The 16,169-nt window shown below is 63.9% G+C and overlaps 3 protein-coding genes across 4 annotated transcripts in view; 1 reads left to right on the top strand and 2 right to left on the bottom strand.

The window, feature by feature from the left end:
• The window catches only part of DALRD3 (DALR anticodon binding domain containing 3), a 3,793-nt gene extending 1,650 nt beyond the window's left edge, over positions 1–2,143 (top strand). The window contains 12 exon segments of the mRNA XM_006110062.2: positions 6–64; positions 67–149; positions 151–172; positions 295–374; positions 456–584; positions 863–933; positions 1,014–1,075; positions 1,156–1,238; positions 1,315–1,494; positions 1,566–1,682; positions 1,778–1,846; positions 1,926–2,143. Coding sequence (XP_006110124.1) covers positions 6–64; positions 67–149; positions 151–172; positions 295–374; positions 456–584; positions 863–933; positions 1,014–1,075; positions 1,156–1,238; positions 1,315–1,494; positions 1,566–1,682; positions 1,778–1,846; positions 1,926–2,045 — 1,075 coding nt within the window. The 3' untranslated portion in view covers positions 2,046–2,143.
• WDR6 (WD repeat domain 6) lies at positions 1,695–8,746 on the bottom strand. Of its 2 annotated transcripts, none has more exons than XM_006106111.3 (6): positions 8,539–8,746; positions 3,414–5,895; positions 3,258–3,341; positions 3,052–3,168; positions 2,835–2,957; positions 1,695–2,757 (listed from the first exon to the last, which is right to left on the bottom strand). In XM_006106111.3, exons 1-6 carry the CDS (start codon positions 8,636–8,638, stop codon positions 2,280–2,282), a joined length of 3,384 nt encoding a protein of 1,127 aa, XP_006106173.1. In that variant the 5' UTR covers positions 8,639–8,746; the 3' UTR covers positions 1,695–2,279. The 2 variants fall into 2 exon arrangements, with proteins under 2 accessions (XP_006106173.1, XP_006106174.1); XM_006106112.3 differs by having other exon boundaries at positions 2,228–2,741; positions 2,839–2,957; positions 8,539–8,744.
• A 174-nt stretch (positions 8,747–8,920) lies between these two features.
• P4HTM (prolyl 4-hydroxylase, transmembrane) overlaps positions 8,921–16,169 on the bottom strand; it is a 10,452-nt gene continuing 3,203 nt past the window's right edge. Inside the window, exons 3-9 of the mRNA XM_006106120.2 lie at positions 13,548–13,738; positions 12,817–12,913; positions 11,553–11,715; positions 10,619–10,804; positions 10,080–10,170; positions 9,811–9,934; positions 8,921–9,361 (exon numbers count right to left, since the gene is read on the bottom strand). Of these exons, the coding sequence (XP_006106182.2) occupies positions 9,141–9,361; positions 9,811–9,934; positions 10,080–10,170; positions 10,619–10,804; positions 11,553–11,715; positions 12,817–12,913; positions 13,548–13,682 (1,017 nt within the window). The 5' untranslated portion in view covers positions 13,683–13,738 and the 3' untranslated portion in view covers positions 8,921–9,140. The remainder of the gene's footprint in view (positions 9,362–9,810; positions 9,935–10,079; positions 10,171–10,618; positions 10,805–11,552; positions 11,716–12,816; positions 12,914–13,547; positions 13,739–16,169) is intronic.

A 16,169-nucleotide genomic window follows, 5' to 3' on the forward strand; every position in this document is an offset into this window, starting at 1 on the left:
ACGAGCCGGAGCCTCATCCGAGTCCTGAGGAGGCACGTGCTGGCTGAGGTCACCCCGGCGGGCGACCCCGGAGCTCTGCCGCCGGCGCCCTGGGCAGCGTGAGCCTGAAGGAGCTGGCGGGAGGATGGGGACGCGCGGCCGGCCATGACTCCCCACCTGGACCGCTGTCTGGGTAGGACCTGCGGCCGGCCATGACCCCCACCTGGACCGCTGTCTGGGTAGGACCTGCGGCCGGGCGGGGCCGGGAGAGGGGGGCCCGTGGCGCCCGCTAGCCCCGTGCCTGTCTCCGCGCAGTGACAGAGGACCTGCTCTCCGTGCTGGCTGAACTGCAGGCGGCCGCACAGCTCGGGCCTGAGGACGGCTCCCCGGGCCTGGTCAGTAGCTGGGCCCCGCCCCGCCCGTGGGCCTCGGCGAAGGCGGAGCCCTGCGCCGGGTAGTGACTGCCCTCCCCACAGGCTGCCGCCCCCGGGGCTGGTGCGGACAGCTGTCTGGTGGTGCACGTGGTGAGCCCCGAGGAGGAGTCCCAGCAACAAAAGCTGGACCTGCTTTGGTGGAAGCTGGATGAGCAGGCTCCTCTCGCACAGGTAGGGGAGGCATGGTGGGGCCTGCAAGCTGACTGGCTCAGAGGGGACACGGCTTTGGGGGAGACACAGGCGTGGTGAATGGGGACGTGCAGCAGGTGCAGTCCTGGGAGAAGGCGGGGTCTGGAGAACAGAGGGGAACAGGTGTCCCGAGGGGCTGGGCCCGAGAGGGAGGCACAGCCTGATGGGAAGAGGCTGGGAGTCCGACCAGAATTCAGTTCCTTGCGGGTTTATTGCTGGAGAATCGCCAGCTGGCTCAGCCCCTGCTGCCCTCCCGACAGAAGCACCTGGTGTGTGGCCCAGTGAGAGCAGCCGGTGCGCCCAGCACCCTGACGGCGCCCGAGTACTACGAGTGAGTGAGGGGGGAGGCCTCCGGGGACATGGAAGTGGGGGCTCTGCCCGGGCCCTCCTCTCACTCTTTTCAAAATGCAGGCTCCGGCTCGCACAGGTGCGCACGGCCTCAGCTCTGAAGCACAGCAGGGACCTGGCACAAGGTGCGCCTGGGAGGCTCCGGCTGCCGCCTGCCTGCCCCTGGCTCCTGCCTGCAGCCTGACTGCCACCCTCTACCCCCCAGACCCGGCCTGGACAGAAACCTTCAGGGTTCTCGCTGCGGCAACCATCAAGTTTGAGATGCTCAGCAAGGCCCCGCAGAGCCAGGTGAGCTGGGTGCCCACAGGACGGGCAGGGGGCAGGCTTGGTGGCCGCCCTCGCTCTGCAGCTGTGCCTTCCTCAGCTCCTCCTCGACCTGGCCAACAGCATTTCCACCAAGGGCACCAAGAGTGGCACCTTTGTCATGTACAACTGTGCCCGCCTCGCCACACTCTTTGAGGGTTACCAGCGCGGCGTGGAACAAGGTCTGTACCCCACTTTCCCACCTGTGAGCAGCCTGGATTTCTCTCTGCTCCGTGAAGAGGTGAGTGCCCCTCCCGGTAGTGGCTCCCTGGGGTGGCCTGGACTCGCCATCCAGCAGCCTTCTTCCCACAGGGTGAGTGGCTGCTGCTCTTCAACAGCGTCCTCCCCTTCCCAGACCTCCTGAGCCAGACCGCAGCCCTGGACGGGGCCCAAGCCCCGGGGCTCCACGTCACTGCTCGCACAGAGATGGTGAGGCAGAGACCAGCAGACACACACACTGTTTATTCGGGTCTGGGGGGGGGGTACAAGAGCAAAGGCAGGCCAGTGACTCTGCCTGTCTGTAGGTGTGCAAGTTCCTGGTGCAGCTCAGCATGGACTTCAGCTCTTACTATAACCGGGTACACATCCTGGGGGTAAGCGCACAGCAAGGGGGTGTGGGCGGTGCGGGGGAGGGAGCAAAGGACGAGACCAGCAGGCCCTCTCTCTTTCTAGGAGCCTCGGCCACACCTGTTTGGTCAGATGTTTGCCCGGCTGCAGCTCCTGCGGGCTGTGCAGGAAGTGCTCCATAAGGGCCTGGCCACGCTGGGTCTCCCTCCACTGAGCTACATCTAAGGCCACAGAGTGCCAATGTCTGGGAATTTTCACAAGGTCGTCACCTGAAAAAACCCCGTTGCTTAGACGTGGAGACTAATAAATCGCTACAAAGCTTTGTTCTAGTGTGAGGCGTGGGGCATGTTCTTGGTCTGCCTAGGCAGCACTCAACTCCCCTCCAACGCCTGCTCTAAAGTTGGGAGCCAGTGGCTCCCCACCCCCCACCACGCCCAGGTGCCAGCCACTGTGGGACACTCAGTCGTACCAGTTGTAAACCTCAAGCCCCTGGCCCCCGAGAGCACAGCGGTGACCAAACTCCGGGCTCACGGGCCAGCAGTCCATGTCGGCCACGTCTGGCACGTGGTACACTGTGCTGTTGATGAAGGTGGGTTCACCATGCCCTAGGCGCCAGAAGGTCAGCCGCTGATCGATGGAGGCGGAGACCATGAGGCTGGGGCTCAGGATGTGGAGGCCTGTCACATGAGCAGCGTGTGCACAGGGGACAGAGTGCTCCTCCAGCACGTGCAGCTGGGGCGCCAGCTCGGCACCCCCCACAGCCTCGTGCTGCTCTGGCAACTCCACAGCAAGCACAAAGACATGGAGGGAGCCATCCTCGCTGCCACTTGCCACCAGGTGGCCCTCGCGTGTGGGCAAGGTGTGCAGGCTGTTGACACCACAGCTGTGAGCCTGGACAGTCAGGCAGGGGGGGGCCCAGCCCTGGAGGAAAAAGAGGCTGTCAGAGCCCCGCCTGCCACGGGGTGAAGGCACAGTGGGGGGGGGGGGGGGGACTGCCGGTGGCCCGCCAGCTACTCACGAGAGGGCAGCCCAGGCTCTGCTGGAGGCTCCAGGGCAGCGGAGCCGTGGTCCAGCACCGTGGTCAGGTCCCAGAAGGCCAGGCTGCCATCGGTGGCCGCACTGCACAGGAGCAGTCTCCTGGGAGGTGGGGAAAGGTGGCTGGGTCAGTCGGGGCGACAGAAAGCAGCAAGGGCGCCCAGGGACCCCGGCAGAGCCACCATGCAGCCCTCACCGCCGCTGGTTGGGCGCCTGGTGTGTGAAGGAGTGGACCTTGAGGACACAGCGCTGGTGGTGGAAGGTTTCAGCCAGGAGCTGCAGCCGCCGCCCAGAGTCCTGCAAATGAAAAAGCCTAGGGCGGGGGAGAGGGGCCAGCTCAGAACCCATTCTGGACAGCCCTTCATCCTACCTCCCGGCCCTACCTGAGCCCCTCGCTCTTACCTCACTGCTCCGTCACTACAGGCTGCAGCCACAAGGGGGCCGAGGTCAGGCGGGTCAAGTTCACACACCGCTAGGCACATGTACCTGCAGAGGTAACAGCCGTCAAGCAGAGCCCTGCCTGACGCACCCCAGGCCCTGCCAGGCCGCACACATCACCTGGTCTCTGGGTCCACCTTGACCATCCGGCGCCGACTGCGCTGACAGTCCCAGTCCTCATCCAGCCGGTGAGACGCCAGGTGCGTCACGTGGCAGGCGAGGCGGCTGGGGGTGCTGGGGTCCAGGGTGACCATGATGTTGAAGCAGTGCATCTCCGCCCGGCCCCCCGCAGACACCACATGGGCAGTCAGGCCCGGGCGAGCATCCTGAGGGCCCGCTGGGGTGCCGACGCCCCACACCGCCACGGCACGCACCGAGGAGATGTGGTTACAAACGGCTGTAAGCGCGTGGGCTGAGCCCGTCGCCGTGGGGAGCGCCAGGATGCAGATGGTGGTGTCCTCGCTGCACGTGATCACGACGTCAATCAGGCTGGGCCCCTCGCTGCCCGGCTCCAGGTCCTCGGGCTGCATGAAGCTGGGCAGCTCGAATTCAGGCCCCAGCGTGATGGTGCCCACACGCCTGACACATGTGATCTCACGGCCATGCAGGCTCTCCCGGAGAATCACATGTGGCCGGGTGCAGCCCCCCAGAGCCCGGTACAGCAAGACGTCGCCATCCTTGAGGTAGGCAAAGGCCATGGCTGCCTCGGTGTCCGAGAAGGCCCAGGAGCGATGGCCGCCGCCGCAGTGGACGACGTGTAGCTTCTCATGTGACCGGGGGCTCCACACCACAAACTCGTTGGCGTGGAAACCCAGGATGACCGTGTTCCCATCAGCCATCACACGCAGCCCGGCCACCCAGTTCATGCCGCGACAGCACTTCCGCCGCAGGACTGGCTGCAGCTGGCCGCCTCGCACAAGGAGCTGGTAGTAGGCACCATCGCGCCCTGTGCTGTACACGTAGCCACCGTGGCAGGTGACCGAGGTCACACCCTGCTTCCCATGCAGGGACCGGAGGATGGAGACGGGGCCCCACTCAGTCAAGGCGGTCTCCTCCTCGCCACTGTCACCACCCCCTCCCAGTTCTCCGGCACCGGCCTCAGCCTGGCCCCCAAGCCCCAGATCCTGGAGCAGAGCCGGTCTGGAGGGGAACAGCAACACGGAGCCCCGCCGGTCTCCACACACCAGGAAGTCGCCCGGGGGCAGGAAGGCACTGCACGTGTGCCATCTCTGCTTGCTTGGAGGCAGCAGGTACCGGCAGCGTTCTGTGACAAAGATGGCCTTGCCGGAGGGGGCGGCTGTGATCTCCAGGCAGGCCACCACGCCGCCGGGGCCCGACGCCAGCAGCAGCAGCTCCTCGTAGCCTCGCAGGGCCCAGCTCAGGCTGTGCACCTTGCCCGGGAACAGGGCCAGGTCCACGGCCGCCGTGGGAGTATTGATGGGGACCACCTTGACGTGGCCCTCCCCGTTGGCCATGGCACACAGTCCGAAGCCCTCAGGCCCGGGGGCGGCCTCCAGAAGGCAGTAGGACTGGAAGCGGGTGTCCTCCAGCAGTTGCTCCCAGCACTTGACCTCAAGGTCGTAGAGGTACAGGACCCCCGAATCAGTCACTGCCAATACTCGCCACGAGCCAGCCAGCGTCACAGCCTTGAGGGCACCTGGCCTGCTAGGGGACTTGAAGCAGAGAGCGGAGACCCCGGAACCTGGGTGCCCACGCCCTACCAGGTGCCACAGCCGGATGCCTGAGTCATCACCCCCCGTGATCACCCAGGCCTGCCTCTCATGGGCAGCGAGGGCCCGGATCCCACGGCCCTGGTGGCCCCGGAATGCCTGGAGGATCTCACCTTCGTGGCTCCATACCAGGCAGACACAGTCCTCTCCTGCACTGACCAGGTAATTCTCTAGCAGCTTGACCTGCCACACGCGGGCACTGTGCCCAAAGCAGTGCCCAATATTCTGCACCCGACCCCCAGGCACCCGCAGGTCGCCCACCTTCCAGATGCGAACACTTCGGTCTTCTGAAGCGGTGGCCAGCAAGCCCTTGCTCTCCAGGTACGACATGCTGAATACGGCGCCCATGTGCCCACTGACCCGCCGGTCAGGGGCCACGGGCTTACTGTCCACTAAAGCGGCCGCTGGGTACCAGATCAGGAGCTGGTTGGAAACGGCACCTGCCACTATGGTCAGCTCCTTCCAGGTGTCCCCGACCAGGCAGGCTGCGGAGAGGGTGCACCTGTCTGTGCAGGGGACGTCCTGCAGGAGGCACCCTATCACGGGGTCATATAACACCACTGAGTTGTGGCCCAGCGCCAAGGCCATGTTCCCCTCGAGCCAGCGTGCATCCCAGATCCAGTCCGACATGTTCCACAGGCCCGAGCGCCAGAGCTCCCGGAAGCGGCCCTGTCCCCAGCTGATTTTCACGACTCGGAGACCCTTGCTCCCGAACACGGCGACCATGGCCTCCACGTCAAGGTCTCCTTTGGGTTCTGGTCGCACCCGGAACCCATGGATCAGATAGTGGCCAAGCAGGTTCTGCACTCGCTTCATCATCCGCAGGTGCCCCCCGAAATCCAGGCTGTACACAAGGATGTCCGGCCCCTCACCTGGACAGGAGCAAAGAGCCACATCAGGACGCCTCGCCTAACGCTGAGGAGCCACAAGAAGAGACGGGGCGGGGACTCTCCATCCCGGGGCCTGTGAACGTGCTGGACAGTCCTGCAGGCTCACCCACAGACTCCTCACTCAGCCTCCTCCTCCCCCCACCCGACTTCTCCTGCTTCAGACAGGAACCTCTCAGCTTTAGCCCCCACACCCTTAGCCTCACCTGCCTGTCCACGAATTCTCCCCGCTGCGCCCAACCCGGGGAGAGGCTTCCCACTAAGACAACCTTTGCACCTGGGGCCACAGCACATCCCTGACTTCCAGGAGTTTCTTCCCTGCACGGGGGCGGGGGGGGGGGGGGGCGCCACACTTTGGCAGGGGGCTCCTGTGGCCCTCAGCGGCCTCCTGGCTGCCTGCAGGCACCTCCCACACTGCTAGCTCCTCTACCACCCTCTGCCCAACCCCCACCCCCAACCAGGAAGCCCACAGCTCACTCTTCTCAACTGCCCACATCTGTCTCCAAGTGTGTGGAGTTCATTGGCTACAGTTTGCAAACCCCACCAGAGTGTCTTTGGTCCAGAACATCACCTCTTAATCTGAAATGACCGTACCAGTCTCTCCTGCCATTCCTAGTCTGCACTCTCAATCTTCAGACAGTCAATACAGTTACTGGGCACCAATTACAAACCAGACAACGAGCTGTGTACTGGAGCAGTGAAAGGCAAGCCCAGACCTTGCTCTGTGGCAGTGGTTCCCAACGGGGGCACACGCCTCAGGGGGGCAATGTGATGTTTAAGGGGGGCAATTTGAGAATTAGTGAATTTTTTGCATTTCTTACGGCTCTAGGGGCGTCATATACAGTGTATAAATGTATACTGTGACATATTTATGCATTTCAGTTCTCATGTTTTGAAACTTTGCTATGTTTTCCTATCACTTCATATTATTTTTTTAAACAATTTTTTAGTGATTCTTCCTCAGTACAACTGTCCTTCCTTTTATTTTTTTAAATATATTTTATTGATTTTTTCACAGAGAGGAAGGAAGAGGGATAGAGTTAGAAACATCGATGAGAGAGAAGCAACGAGCAGCTGCCTCCTGCACATCTCCTACTGGGGATGTGTCCACAACCAAGGTACATGCCCTTGACCGGAATCGAACCTAGGACCCTTCAGTCCCCAGGCCGACACTCTGTCCACTGAGCCAAACCAGCCAGGGCTGTCCTTCCTTCTTTTATTTCCCTCTTTCATGGATGCCATGTTCTTTGGAAGGTTCTTTAGACCAAGTGAATGGCCTTTTAGGCTTCCTCCATGTGAATAGGAGCTCGCTTTTTGAATAAGAATTATATGTGGGGGAGGGATCAGGATTTTAGAGGTGCTTAGGTGGGCGTGGCCAAAACAAGGCTGGGAACCACTGTTCTAGGAACTGAGCAGGCACTGCACAGCAGCACACAGGGAGCCATGCTATCATTTGGTGAGTCCCAGGGAAGACCTATGCAGGCCGCTCTGAGAATTTAAACTGGTGAGTCTAGTCCAGGGGTTCTCCATGGGGGTGGACGGGGCAACTTCCCTCAGGCCCTGCAATGTCGGGAGGCGTTCTGGGTGGTCACAGTGTGCGTGACTGGCGTGGAGCCAGGGAGGCTGCCAGGCACCCTGCGAAGCAGGCAGCCGCTCACAAAGAATCATCTGATCCCACCCGTCCAGCGAGGACACGGACAGGAGACGGGTGAGCGTCGGGGAGGCCCCCTCGAGGGCACGACATCCCGGCGGCGGAATCTAAGGGGCAGCGGCCACTGAGCACGGCCACCGGGAAAGCAGGTGGCGCGCGGCGAGAAAAGAAACCGGGAGGGGAAGGCTCTGCCGTCCAGGCTCCAGCCCGGCCCCGGTCCCGGTCCCGGTCCCGGAATCCGCTGGCCTGTTTCCCGGCGCGGAAGAGCGTGGACAAGGATTCCCCGGGCCCCACCCATCTCGGTGGGAGCCCCGCCTCCGCCTCGAGCACCGACCCCTCGGGAAGGGGGGGGGTCTCACCGGTTTCCCAAAACCCCCTCCTGCTCCGAGGGCCTCACCCCCACCTCCAGGGAGGCGTCTCCCGGCCTCCAGGCCACACCCCGCCTCGGGCCCGGGCCCACCCGCACCCGCACCCGCACCCGCACCCCTAAAGAGGGGCCTCACCCCCACCACCCGGCCCCGCCCCCTCGGAGGGGCAAGCCCCGCCCCGCCCAGCTCATCCAGGGCCGCGCGCTCCCCTTCCCTCCTACGCCTCCGACGGGGCTCCCGGACCTTCCCGCGGCCCCACCCCCTCCACGTTAGCGCAGGCGACCCAGGGCCTCGGCACCGCGTCGGTTTTTGTCTTCTGGGCCGCTCCGGCCGTCCCGCCATCCCCGGGCTCCGCCCACCCCAGGGGCCGCCCTTCTGCCGCGCGGGCATCCTTCCCCGGGCACCCCTTCCCGGGCACCCCCTCCCCGGGAGCCCCTCCCCGTACACCTCCTCCCCAGAACACCTCCTCCCGGGGCACCCCTTCCCCGAGCACCCCTTCCCCGGGCACCCCTCCTCCGAGCACCTCTTCCCCCGGGCACCCCTTTGTTCCCTGCACCGCCCGGGAGCGCGCGGCTTCTCCGCTAACTCGCGCCGCACACAGAACCTCACCGGCCAGCAGCCGCTCCCCCACGCACTCCAGCCCGGTGACCGGGAGCAGCATGAGCTCGGAGGTGGCCCGCGGCCAGACGTAGTCCTCGGGAGCCTCCATGCCGCCCGCCAGCAACTGCGGCCGCCGCGACCGAGAGGGAGCGGAGCTCTCGCGAGACCAGCCTCCCCGGGCGCCGCGCCGCCGAACTCCGGCGCCCTTAGCAACAGGTCGCCGGGCAGATTCGCCAGCGGCCGCCGTCCAATGGCGACCCTTCGCCCACGCCACTCAGCTCAGGATTGGCCGGGCCGTCTCGCCCCGCCCCGTCACGTGACGCCGCCAGCAGCCCGCCCCCGGCTGCCCCCGCCCGCTTCCCCTGCCCGCGCATCCTCCCACCGACCGAGCTCCTCGGCCCGGCTCGCAGCCGGTTGGTTTTATTTGACGGGCGGCAGGGTCTGTACAATAAATAACGCGGATGGCGGTGCGGTGCCCTGGTCGCGGCTGGAGGCGGGTGTGGGGGGGGCAAAACGTCGGCCAGACCTTTGGCTTGAAGCTGGACGGGGAGCTGCAGAGCCCCACCGTGGGCGGCGGGCGACCTGCGGCGGGGCCGAGCCTGACCCCTCGCTCAGAGCTCCACGCGCGCGTCGCGGTAGGCCCGGTCCAGGGCCCACTCTGGCTGCGCGTCGGCGCCCCCTTCGCGGGCCAGGCGCGCCATCTCCTGCTGGAACAGCGCCTGCCGCGCTCGGCTGGGGTCCACGTTGATCCAGTTGTTGGCGATCCACTTAGTGCCACGAGTGACCAGGCAGCCCCCGTGCAGCGAGTAGTCGTCCACGTCGCCCACCCAGCCTAGGAGAGGGGCCTGGTGTGAGCCAGGGAGGGGGCCAAGGGCACCAGGCTGGGCTGCCCTGGGCTTGGCCGGGGACAGGGCCCCCGCTGTGCGCACCTCCCTCCCGTGGCAAACATCCGGCCCCGCCACCGTGGGGGCTCAGCACCTCTCACCAGCTATTGCTTCGTCCCGCCACGGCCCTGGGAACCCAGCTGTCCAGCCGAGCCTGTCCCGAGCCCTGCCCAGCCTGGGTGGGTAAGGGATGCGTCCCCAGTCCCAGCGAGATGAGGGCTAGGGAACCAGGGCGTCCCAGGGGTCGGGGTAACCCAGGAAGCGGCCCCAGAACCACTGAGGTTGGTTCGGGGAAGCACTAGGGCCAGAAACTGCCCACCAGGGCGGCGCTGGGGCGGGTACAGGGAGCTTCCCTCCGGGGGCAGCCCTGCCCTCGAAGGCCATCGAAGGCCCTCACCTTGCCCGTCGGGCAGGTAGTTGTACCAGAAGACCGCTGTGCCCTGCTGGGGTTTCACACGGAGGTTGCCCTTGTCACAGTGCCTCCGGGTGTCCCGGAGGTCCACGTCGTCCTGAATCAGACTCTGTGGGCAGGAGGGCGGTGAGGTTCTCAGCTGCCCCCCCACTGACTGGCCAGGAGCCAGGCCAGGTGGCCAGAGGGAAACCAGGTGTAGAGGGCGGTGCCACGTGTGCCCAGCGCCCGCCCGGGCAGCAGCCTGGTGGGCTTACCATTTCGTCGTAGGTTCTGTTGTCGGCGACAGGGAAGACCGTCTCGCCCCCGCCGGTGACGTTGTTCAGGTAGAACAGCACGGTCATGTAGCTGTAAGGCAGGGGCGCTGAGCAATGCCCGCCGAGGGCAGGGTGAGCTGCCCAGGCTCCCACGGGCCAGAGGGCAGGGCAGGACCAAGGTGTCCCCAGCCCATTCTCCCCACAAACCTAGTCTCCTTCTGTGTCTTAAAGTTTTTGGCAGCCAAGATCCCAGGTGCACTTAGATCCCAGGGCCCCAGCCAAGGCCAGCTAGGGAGGCAGGATCAGCACCCAGGGAGCGGCAGAAAGAGCTGGGGTTCTAGCCTTTCCCCCCTTGCCTCACAGCCCTGGGGACCAGTTTCAGTGTCTGCGGGTACCTCAGTCTGGCCACTGAGACAAGATGGCCACCCCTTTCCTGACACTGGGTAAACAACCTGGGGGACAGGCAGGCGCAGGGCCTGCCCACAGGGCGGGTGAGTCTGGTCTGGGCGTCCAGGCAGCCCCCGGGGGGAGGTACTTGCCGGCAGGAGGTCTCGAAGGGCACCGACTCGTTCGCCACCAGCTTGGTGTGGGAGCAGATGGTCTCTGGGTACACAGGCCCGCTGTCCACGTGGGCATGGTAGTGGCCGCCCTCTCCGTACCGCACCACCTGCATGGGCTCGCTGAGCTCCACGATCTCGGCTGGCAGGCGGGTGAGGCGCAGCACCCTGGTGGCAGCAGGCATTCAGCTGGCCAGCCTCATGCAAGGTGGCACCCTGACAGCCGGCCGGTGTGGGCCCTGGGCCGGCCACAGCGCTGCCCCTGCACACCTCCCCTGGGAGCCCCGTCAGCCACCCCGGACCGGCCCTATAGGAGCAGGAAGAGGTTATCATGATGCCAGAGACACCCACTGCGGGGGAAAGATGAGATTTCTACTAAATTAGGTGGGGGGCACTCCCCCAGGAGGAAGGTTATCTAAAACCCCCACAGGGGCCCTGGCTGGTGTGGCTCAGTGGATAGAGCGTCGGCCTGCAGACTGAAGGGTCCCAGGTTCGAGTCCAGCCAAGGGCACACGCCCAGGTTTCGGGCTCAATCCCCAGTAGGGGGCGTGCAGGAGGCAGCTGATCATTGATTCTCATCACTGATGTTTCTGTCTCTTCTCCCTTTCTCTCTCTGAAATCAATTAAAAAATATTTAACAATAAAAAAATAAAACCCCTGCAGAGCATCCTGTGCACAGAGATGACGGGCCATTTCTCTAATCAGCAGGAAACAGCCATGCAATCTATTTCTAATCCCAGATGTAGTGTGCCCACAGTAAGGGCTAGTTCGCCCTTGCTAATTGCCGGTCTTTCAGTGGGTCCCCATCCGGGTCTAACAAGCGGAACTCAATCCTGAGTTGGCTTCTCAGTTCTGTCCTCTCCTCCCAGCCAAGGACCGTGCGGGCCTGGCACCGGGAGGACCGCTGGGCGCTCACCTCTGGCGGATGGCCCGCATGACCTGGTGGGCGCCTTCCCCCTGGTACAGCCACGTGTGGTGGCTGTTGCGCACCAGCTCGCTGGACTCCGCCTTGTGCCTCCTCATGTACTTGTGGAAGTCCCGCAGGTCCATGTCGGAGAACTCCTGCAGGCTCAGCACTCCTGCACGGGGAGGGGGGGCCCAGCAGTGCCGCCTGAGCACCGGTCCCCCACCCTGGGCTCCTGGGTCAGGTGAGCCTAGCTTGTCACAGGGAGACCCACACCTTCCTTTCCTCCGGTGAAGCCCTGAGTGGGCCCCAAAAGGAAGGAGCTCCCCTCCCCCCATGAGATTGGCCAGAGCAGGGTCTCAGGGCACGGCCGCCCTTGATCCTCCCGCCTGGCTCTGCAGAGTGTGGCCGCCTCGGTCCTCAGGGCGAGGAGAGAGCAGGGGTGCTGGCCGCTGGCCAGGGCCTTCCACACTTTCGGGGGTAGCAGGGCTGGGCCCAGAAGTTTCCTTATGACCTCAGGTCCCATCCTGAGTGGGATATGCCGGGTCAGTCTTGTCCACTGGCCAGAGCGCGCTCCCCAGTGAGGTCACTCTGCCGCCCTCACCTCCCAGGCAGGGCCTCCACCCTCGGGGTTCTGGACCGGTAGCTACGGTCTCTGCTCCGGCTTATCCTGCTTGACCCAACGGAGACACTTTCTCCCAGGATGGGGGCCGCTCGGGCTGGGAGCCTGGCGCCAGCTCCGCACGCGGCAGCAGCAGCAGGCCGCTCTGGCCGCGGGCTCTTCGCTCCGGGCTCACCAGCCACCAGCCACTCTTCCAAGTCCTACTCGACGGCTGCATCTTCCTCACGTGGCATGAGAGTGGACTACACGTCAGAACCCTCCTGAGGGCTGAGGGTTATTGCCAAAGTGTGTGTGTGTGTGTGGGGGGGGGGGGTATGTATGACGGCTCCCTGCCCTCGCAGTTAGAATGGCTCCAGGTGGCAAGAGGGAGGCCTTGGGCAGACCCTGCTGGCTGGAGAGGCAGACGGATCGGGGCACAGCCAAGCTCAAGCTGGCATCACTGTCCCTTCGCTCTCGCTCCACCCCCTCTGCCCTCTGCCAGCCAGCAGCCCCACCTCCTGTGCCCCAGACTCCGACTGACAGGTGGAAAGGGCGAGGTGGAAAGGGTCTCCAAGACCTGCCCTCCAGACGGTCAGCGAGGGGACAGGGCTCCCGGGGACAGGGCTCCCGGGGACAGGGCTCCCGGGGACAGAGCTGCGGGAGGTCTGAGCTCACCATCGCCGTCAGGGTCAGCCCTGATCGCAGAGTACATCTCCTGAATGTTCTCTGGCGTCATCCAGCGTCCATTCCCCAGGCGAGTCTGGGCCAGAACCTGAAGCACATGGTCCCCCATGAGGTGGCCCCGCGATGGAGCGCCCCCAGAGCACAGCCCCCCAGTGTCGCTGTGGGGCTGAGGGCTCGGGGGGAGGACATGGGTGAGGACAGAGGACAAGCCTCAAGTTCCTTTGCTGATGACAATAGGTGGAGAGGTCCAGTGGCATCTGGGAGGCCAGGAAGGCAGTCAAGAGCCCTGAGGGCTAGCTACGGGCATCCTGTTGGGCCAGGGACCCCCACACCTCGCCAAGTCCTCTCTCAGAAGCTGGGTGAGGGCCGTGCAGAGAGGCGGACCCTGGCCACCTGGAAGCTGCCACTCCACGCACCACAAGCTCCATGGGCTCCCAGCATGGCAGCCAGGAATCCAGACCTGTCACAGGGGCAGGACACCTGGGGACTGGCCACACGTGCCATCACTGCCCGGTGGGTCCTCCTGCTCCTTCTGGGGTTCCTGGCAGCGAGGACCTACCTCTCCAGGGAAGGAGGGGCCCCTGGGCCTGGGCAGGCTGATCTGCGGGACCATCTGTGGGGGCCAGGGCTGAGCAGGACAGGTACCCCGGCCACAGCAACCATTCTGCAGCACCCCCCCTCCCCGCACCACCCACCCCTCCCCACGCTGCTCCGGGCCCAACCTCACGGAGCTGCAGGCGGCCGTCCCGGTTCTGGTCCAGCAGCCGGAAGAGGTCCAGCTGGCTGACCTGCATCGTGCCCAGGGCCTCCTCGTACTCCTCGGTGGGCAGGATCTGGCTGCGCTGTAGCCCCTTCATCTGTGCCAGGTGGATGATGAGCCGACACTCCTCATCGCGCAGGAAGCCCGGGACTTCTGCCAGGAGAGGAGGTGGGTGAGGCCAGGGCCCGGCACGAGCCTGGCACCTTCCCCTCTGCGGGGTCCCCGCACGCCCTGGTGGGCTCAGGTCAGCACGTCTCACCCCCCTGTACATCTGCTCTGGGTGCCCTGCAAGGCCGGCAGCGTTTGGGAGGTGGGCCCCCCTCTCTGGTGCTGAGAGCACGTTTCCCAGGGGGTCCTAGGAGCAAGCTGGAGCCGAGCTGGGCCTGGGCTGACCCGCCCTCGGAGGGAACCGAAGGCCAGAGGGTGAACCTGAAGGGCAGAGGGCGGCCTCCACTGCTTACTTGGTATATATTTTACTTTATTACTTTTTATTGATTTCAGAGAGGCAGGGAGAGGGAGAGTTAGAAACTTCAATGATGAGCCCGGCCAGCATGGCTCAGGGGTTGAGCATCGACCTGTGAACCAGGAGGTCACGGCTCAATTCCCGGTCAGAGCACAGGTCCAGGTTGCAGGCTCCATCCCCAGTGCGGGGCGCGCAGGAGGCAGCCGATCAATAATTCTTTCTCTCTCATCATTGATGTTTCTATCCCTCTCTCCCTCTCTTTCTCTGAAATCAATAAAAGTATATTTTTTAAAAAGTCAAATGATGAGAGGGAATGGTTGATCGGCTGCTTCCTGCACGCCCCCTATGTGGGCATGCGCCCTGCCAGGCACCGAATGGTGACCTCCTGATTCATGGATCGACGGTCAGCCACTGACCCGCACCAGCCGGGCCTGGGCATATATTTTACAAGTGGAGGATGGTGGCTGGGTTTTGCTTTCATTTGTACTTTCCAGCCTCATTCAATACAAACAAACAAACAGCAGGTCACGCTGCTCTCCAGGCCCCTCCTTGCCCGCCTGCTGCTGCACAAGCAGACGCTGGTCATCGGATCGGGCCGAGTCCCGGTGCTGGGAGGCCAGTGGGGGTTGAGCAAGTCATTGGCAGGAGCTCTGAGCAGGTACCCCCGGTGTTCTTTGCTTTGGGGACAAATGTACCCTGAACGCTGCTCCATGCCTCCCAGCTCCCGAGTCAGGCCGGGCTTGGCCCAGGGGCTGGCCGCCCCCACGCCAGCCCCACAGCAGCTGGTGGAGCTAAACATGGGCCTCAGGGCTGGGAGCCCATCGCGGTGGCCCAGGCACCTCTACAACAGGAGGTGGGGCCCTGTTTCATTCCCTTGTTCTGGGAGAGAGGATTTCCTTAGTCAGAGGCACTGATCGGAGGAAGGGCCACCTCCACCACCACCTCCACCACCCAGGGCCCCTCAGGGCAGTGGCTGCTGCTCTGGGTCATCGCCCAGAGGAAGGGAAATGGCCACTCAGCCGGGATCCAGTGTGTGTGTGTGTGTGTATGTGTGTGTGTGCGTGTGTGTGTGTTTTGTTTTTTGTTTTGTTAATCCTCACCCAAAGATATTTTTCCCATTGATTTTTAGAGAGAGGAGGGAAAGAGAGGGAGAGAGAGAGGGAAACACTGATGTGAGACATCAATGAGGGGCCAGGAATTGAACCTGCAACCCAGGCCTATGACTGGGAATCGAATCCGAGGCCCTTTGGTGCGCAGGCCAACACCCTACCCACTGGGCCGTGCTGGCCAGGGCTCGAGTGGTTTTCAATCGCGATCACCGCTACTCAGGTAGCAGAGTGCGGCCTGTCCCAGGCACACCCTCAAGGCCTTAGTCCCATACTCATCCTAAGAGCCAGGCCCCATTAAATGCCCTCCCTAACCACAACCAACCCCAAGCACAGAGACATCACCCTGATGGAGTCAAAAGGGCCCCCAGGCCAGGCTGTCACACTCTAGAATCCATGTTCACTCCCAGGGGTAGGTGACTCGGTGGTGATGACGCTGGGGACAGGACCAAGAACCCCACACCCCAGCAAACCCAGGAGGGGTGTGCGCCATCCACAGGGACAAACTGCTAATGAACAGAGTCGCTCCTGACAGCTTGAAAAATAAACAAACTGGAAGGAAAAGCCAAAAAAAAAAAAGAAAAGAAAAGCCAGCAGAGGCCCAGCTTCGTCCGTTTAACCTCAGGCCCCAAGGAGATGCCACCAGCGGATAATCTAATGCAAAGGTCAGCGCTGCAGCCTCCCAGGCCGGGCCAGGTGCCTGGGAGTTGGGCGGCTGTTGGCTCCTGGGGCGGCGGGAGGGGGGGGCGGGGTGTGGGGGTGTGGGGGGTGTAGTAGAGGCCTGTAAAGCCCTCAACCTCAGCCCATTAAGGCCAAAGCAGGGAGAGCAGGGGTGGCTGGAGGGCCGTGGCTCCTGGTGGTGCTGTGGGTGACAGCAGTGGGATGGGGGCGATGCATGCCCACCCCCCAGGCCATGGCGCTGTGCCAGGACATGGGGCCGAGGCCATCCCGCAATCAGCCAATGGCGGCACCTGCTGGCCAGGAGTGCCACCAGCTGCCCGCCTCTTCCCGCTCC

This window comes from Myotis lucifugus, unplaced genomic scaffold (assembly GCF_000147115.1).
Source record: "Myotis lucifugus unplaced genomic scaffold, Myoluc2.0 scaffold_768, whole genome shotgun sequence".
Lineage (NCBI taxonomy): Eukaryota > Metazoa > Chordata > Mammalia > Chiroptera > Vespertilionidae > Myotis > Myotis lucifugus.

What these genes read in the sequence shown, in the direction of transcription:
- WDR6 (XM_006106111.3), bottom strand. Translation starts at nt 8,638, where the DNA reads ATGGAGGCTCCCGAGGACTACGTCTGGCCGCGGGCCACCTCCGAGCTC. An exon ending in TGTAGTGACGGAGCAGTGAG is followed by an intron (nt 3,169 to 3,257) that starts GTAAGAGCGAGG and finishes CCCCCGCCCTAG; the next exon opens with GCTTTTTCATTTGCAGGACT. An exon ending in CCTGGGCTGCCCTCTCGTGA is followed by an intron (nt 2,758 to 2,834) that starts GTAGCTGGCGGG and finishes GGGCTCTGACAG; the next exon opens with CCTCTTTTTCCTCCAGGGCT.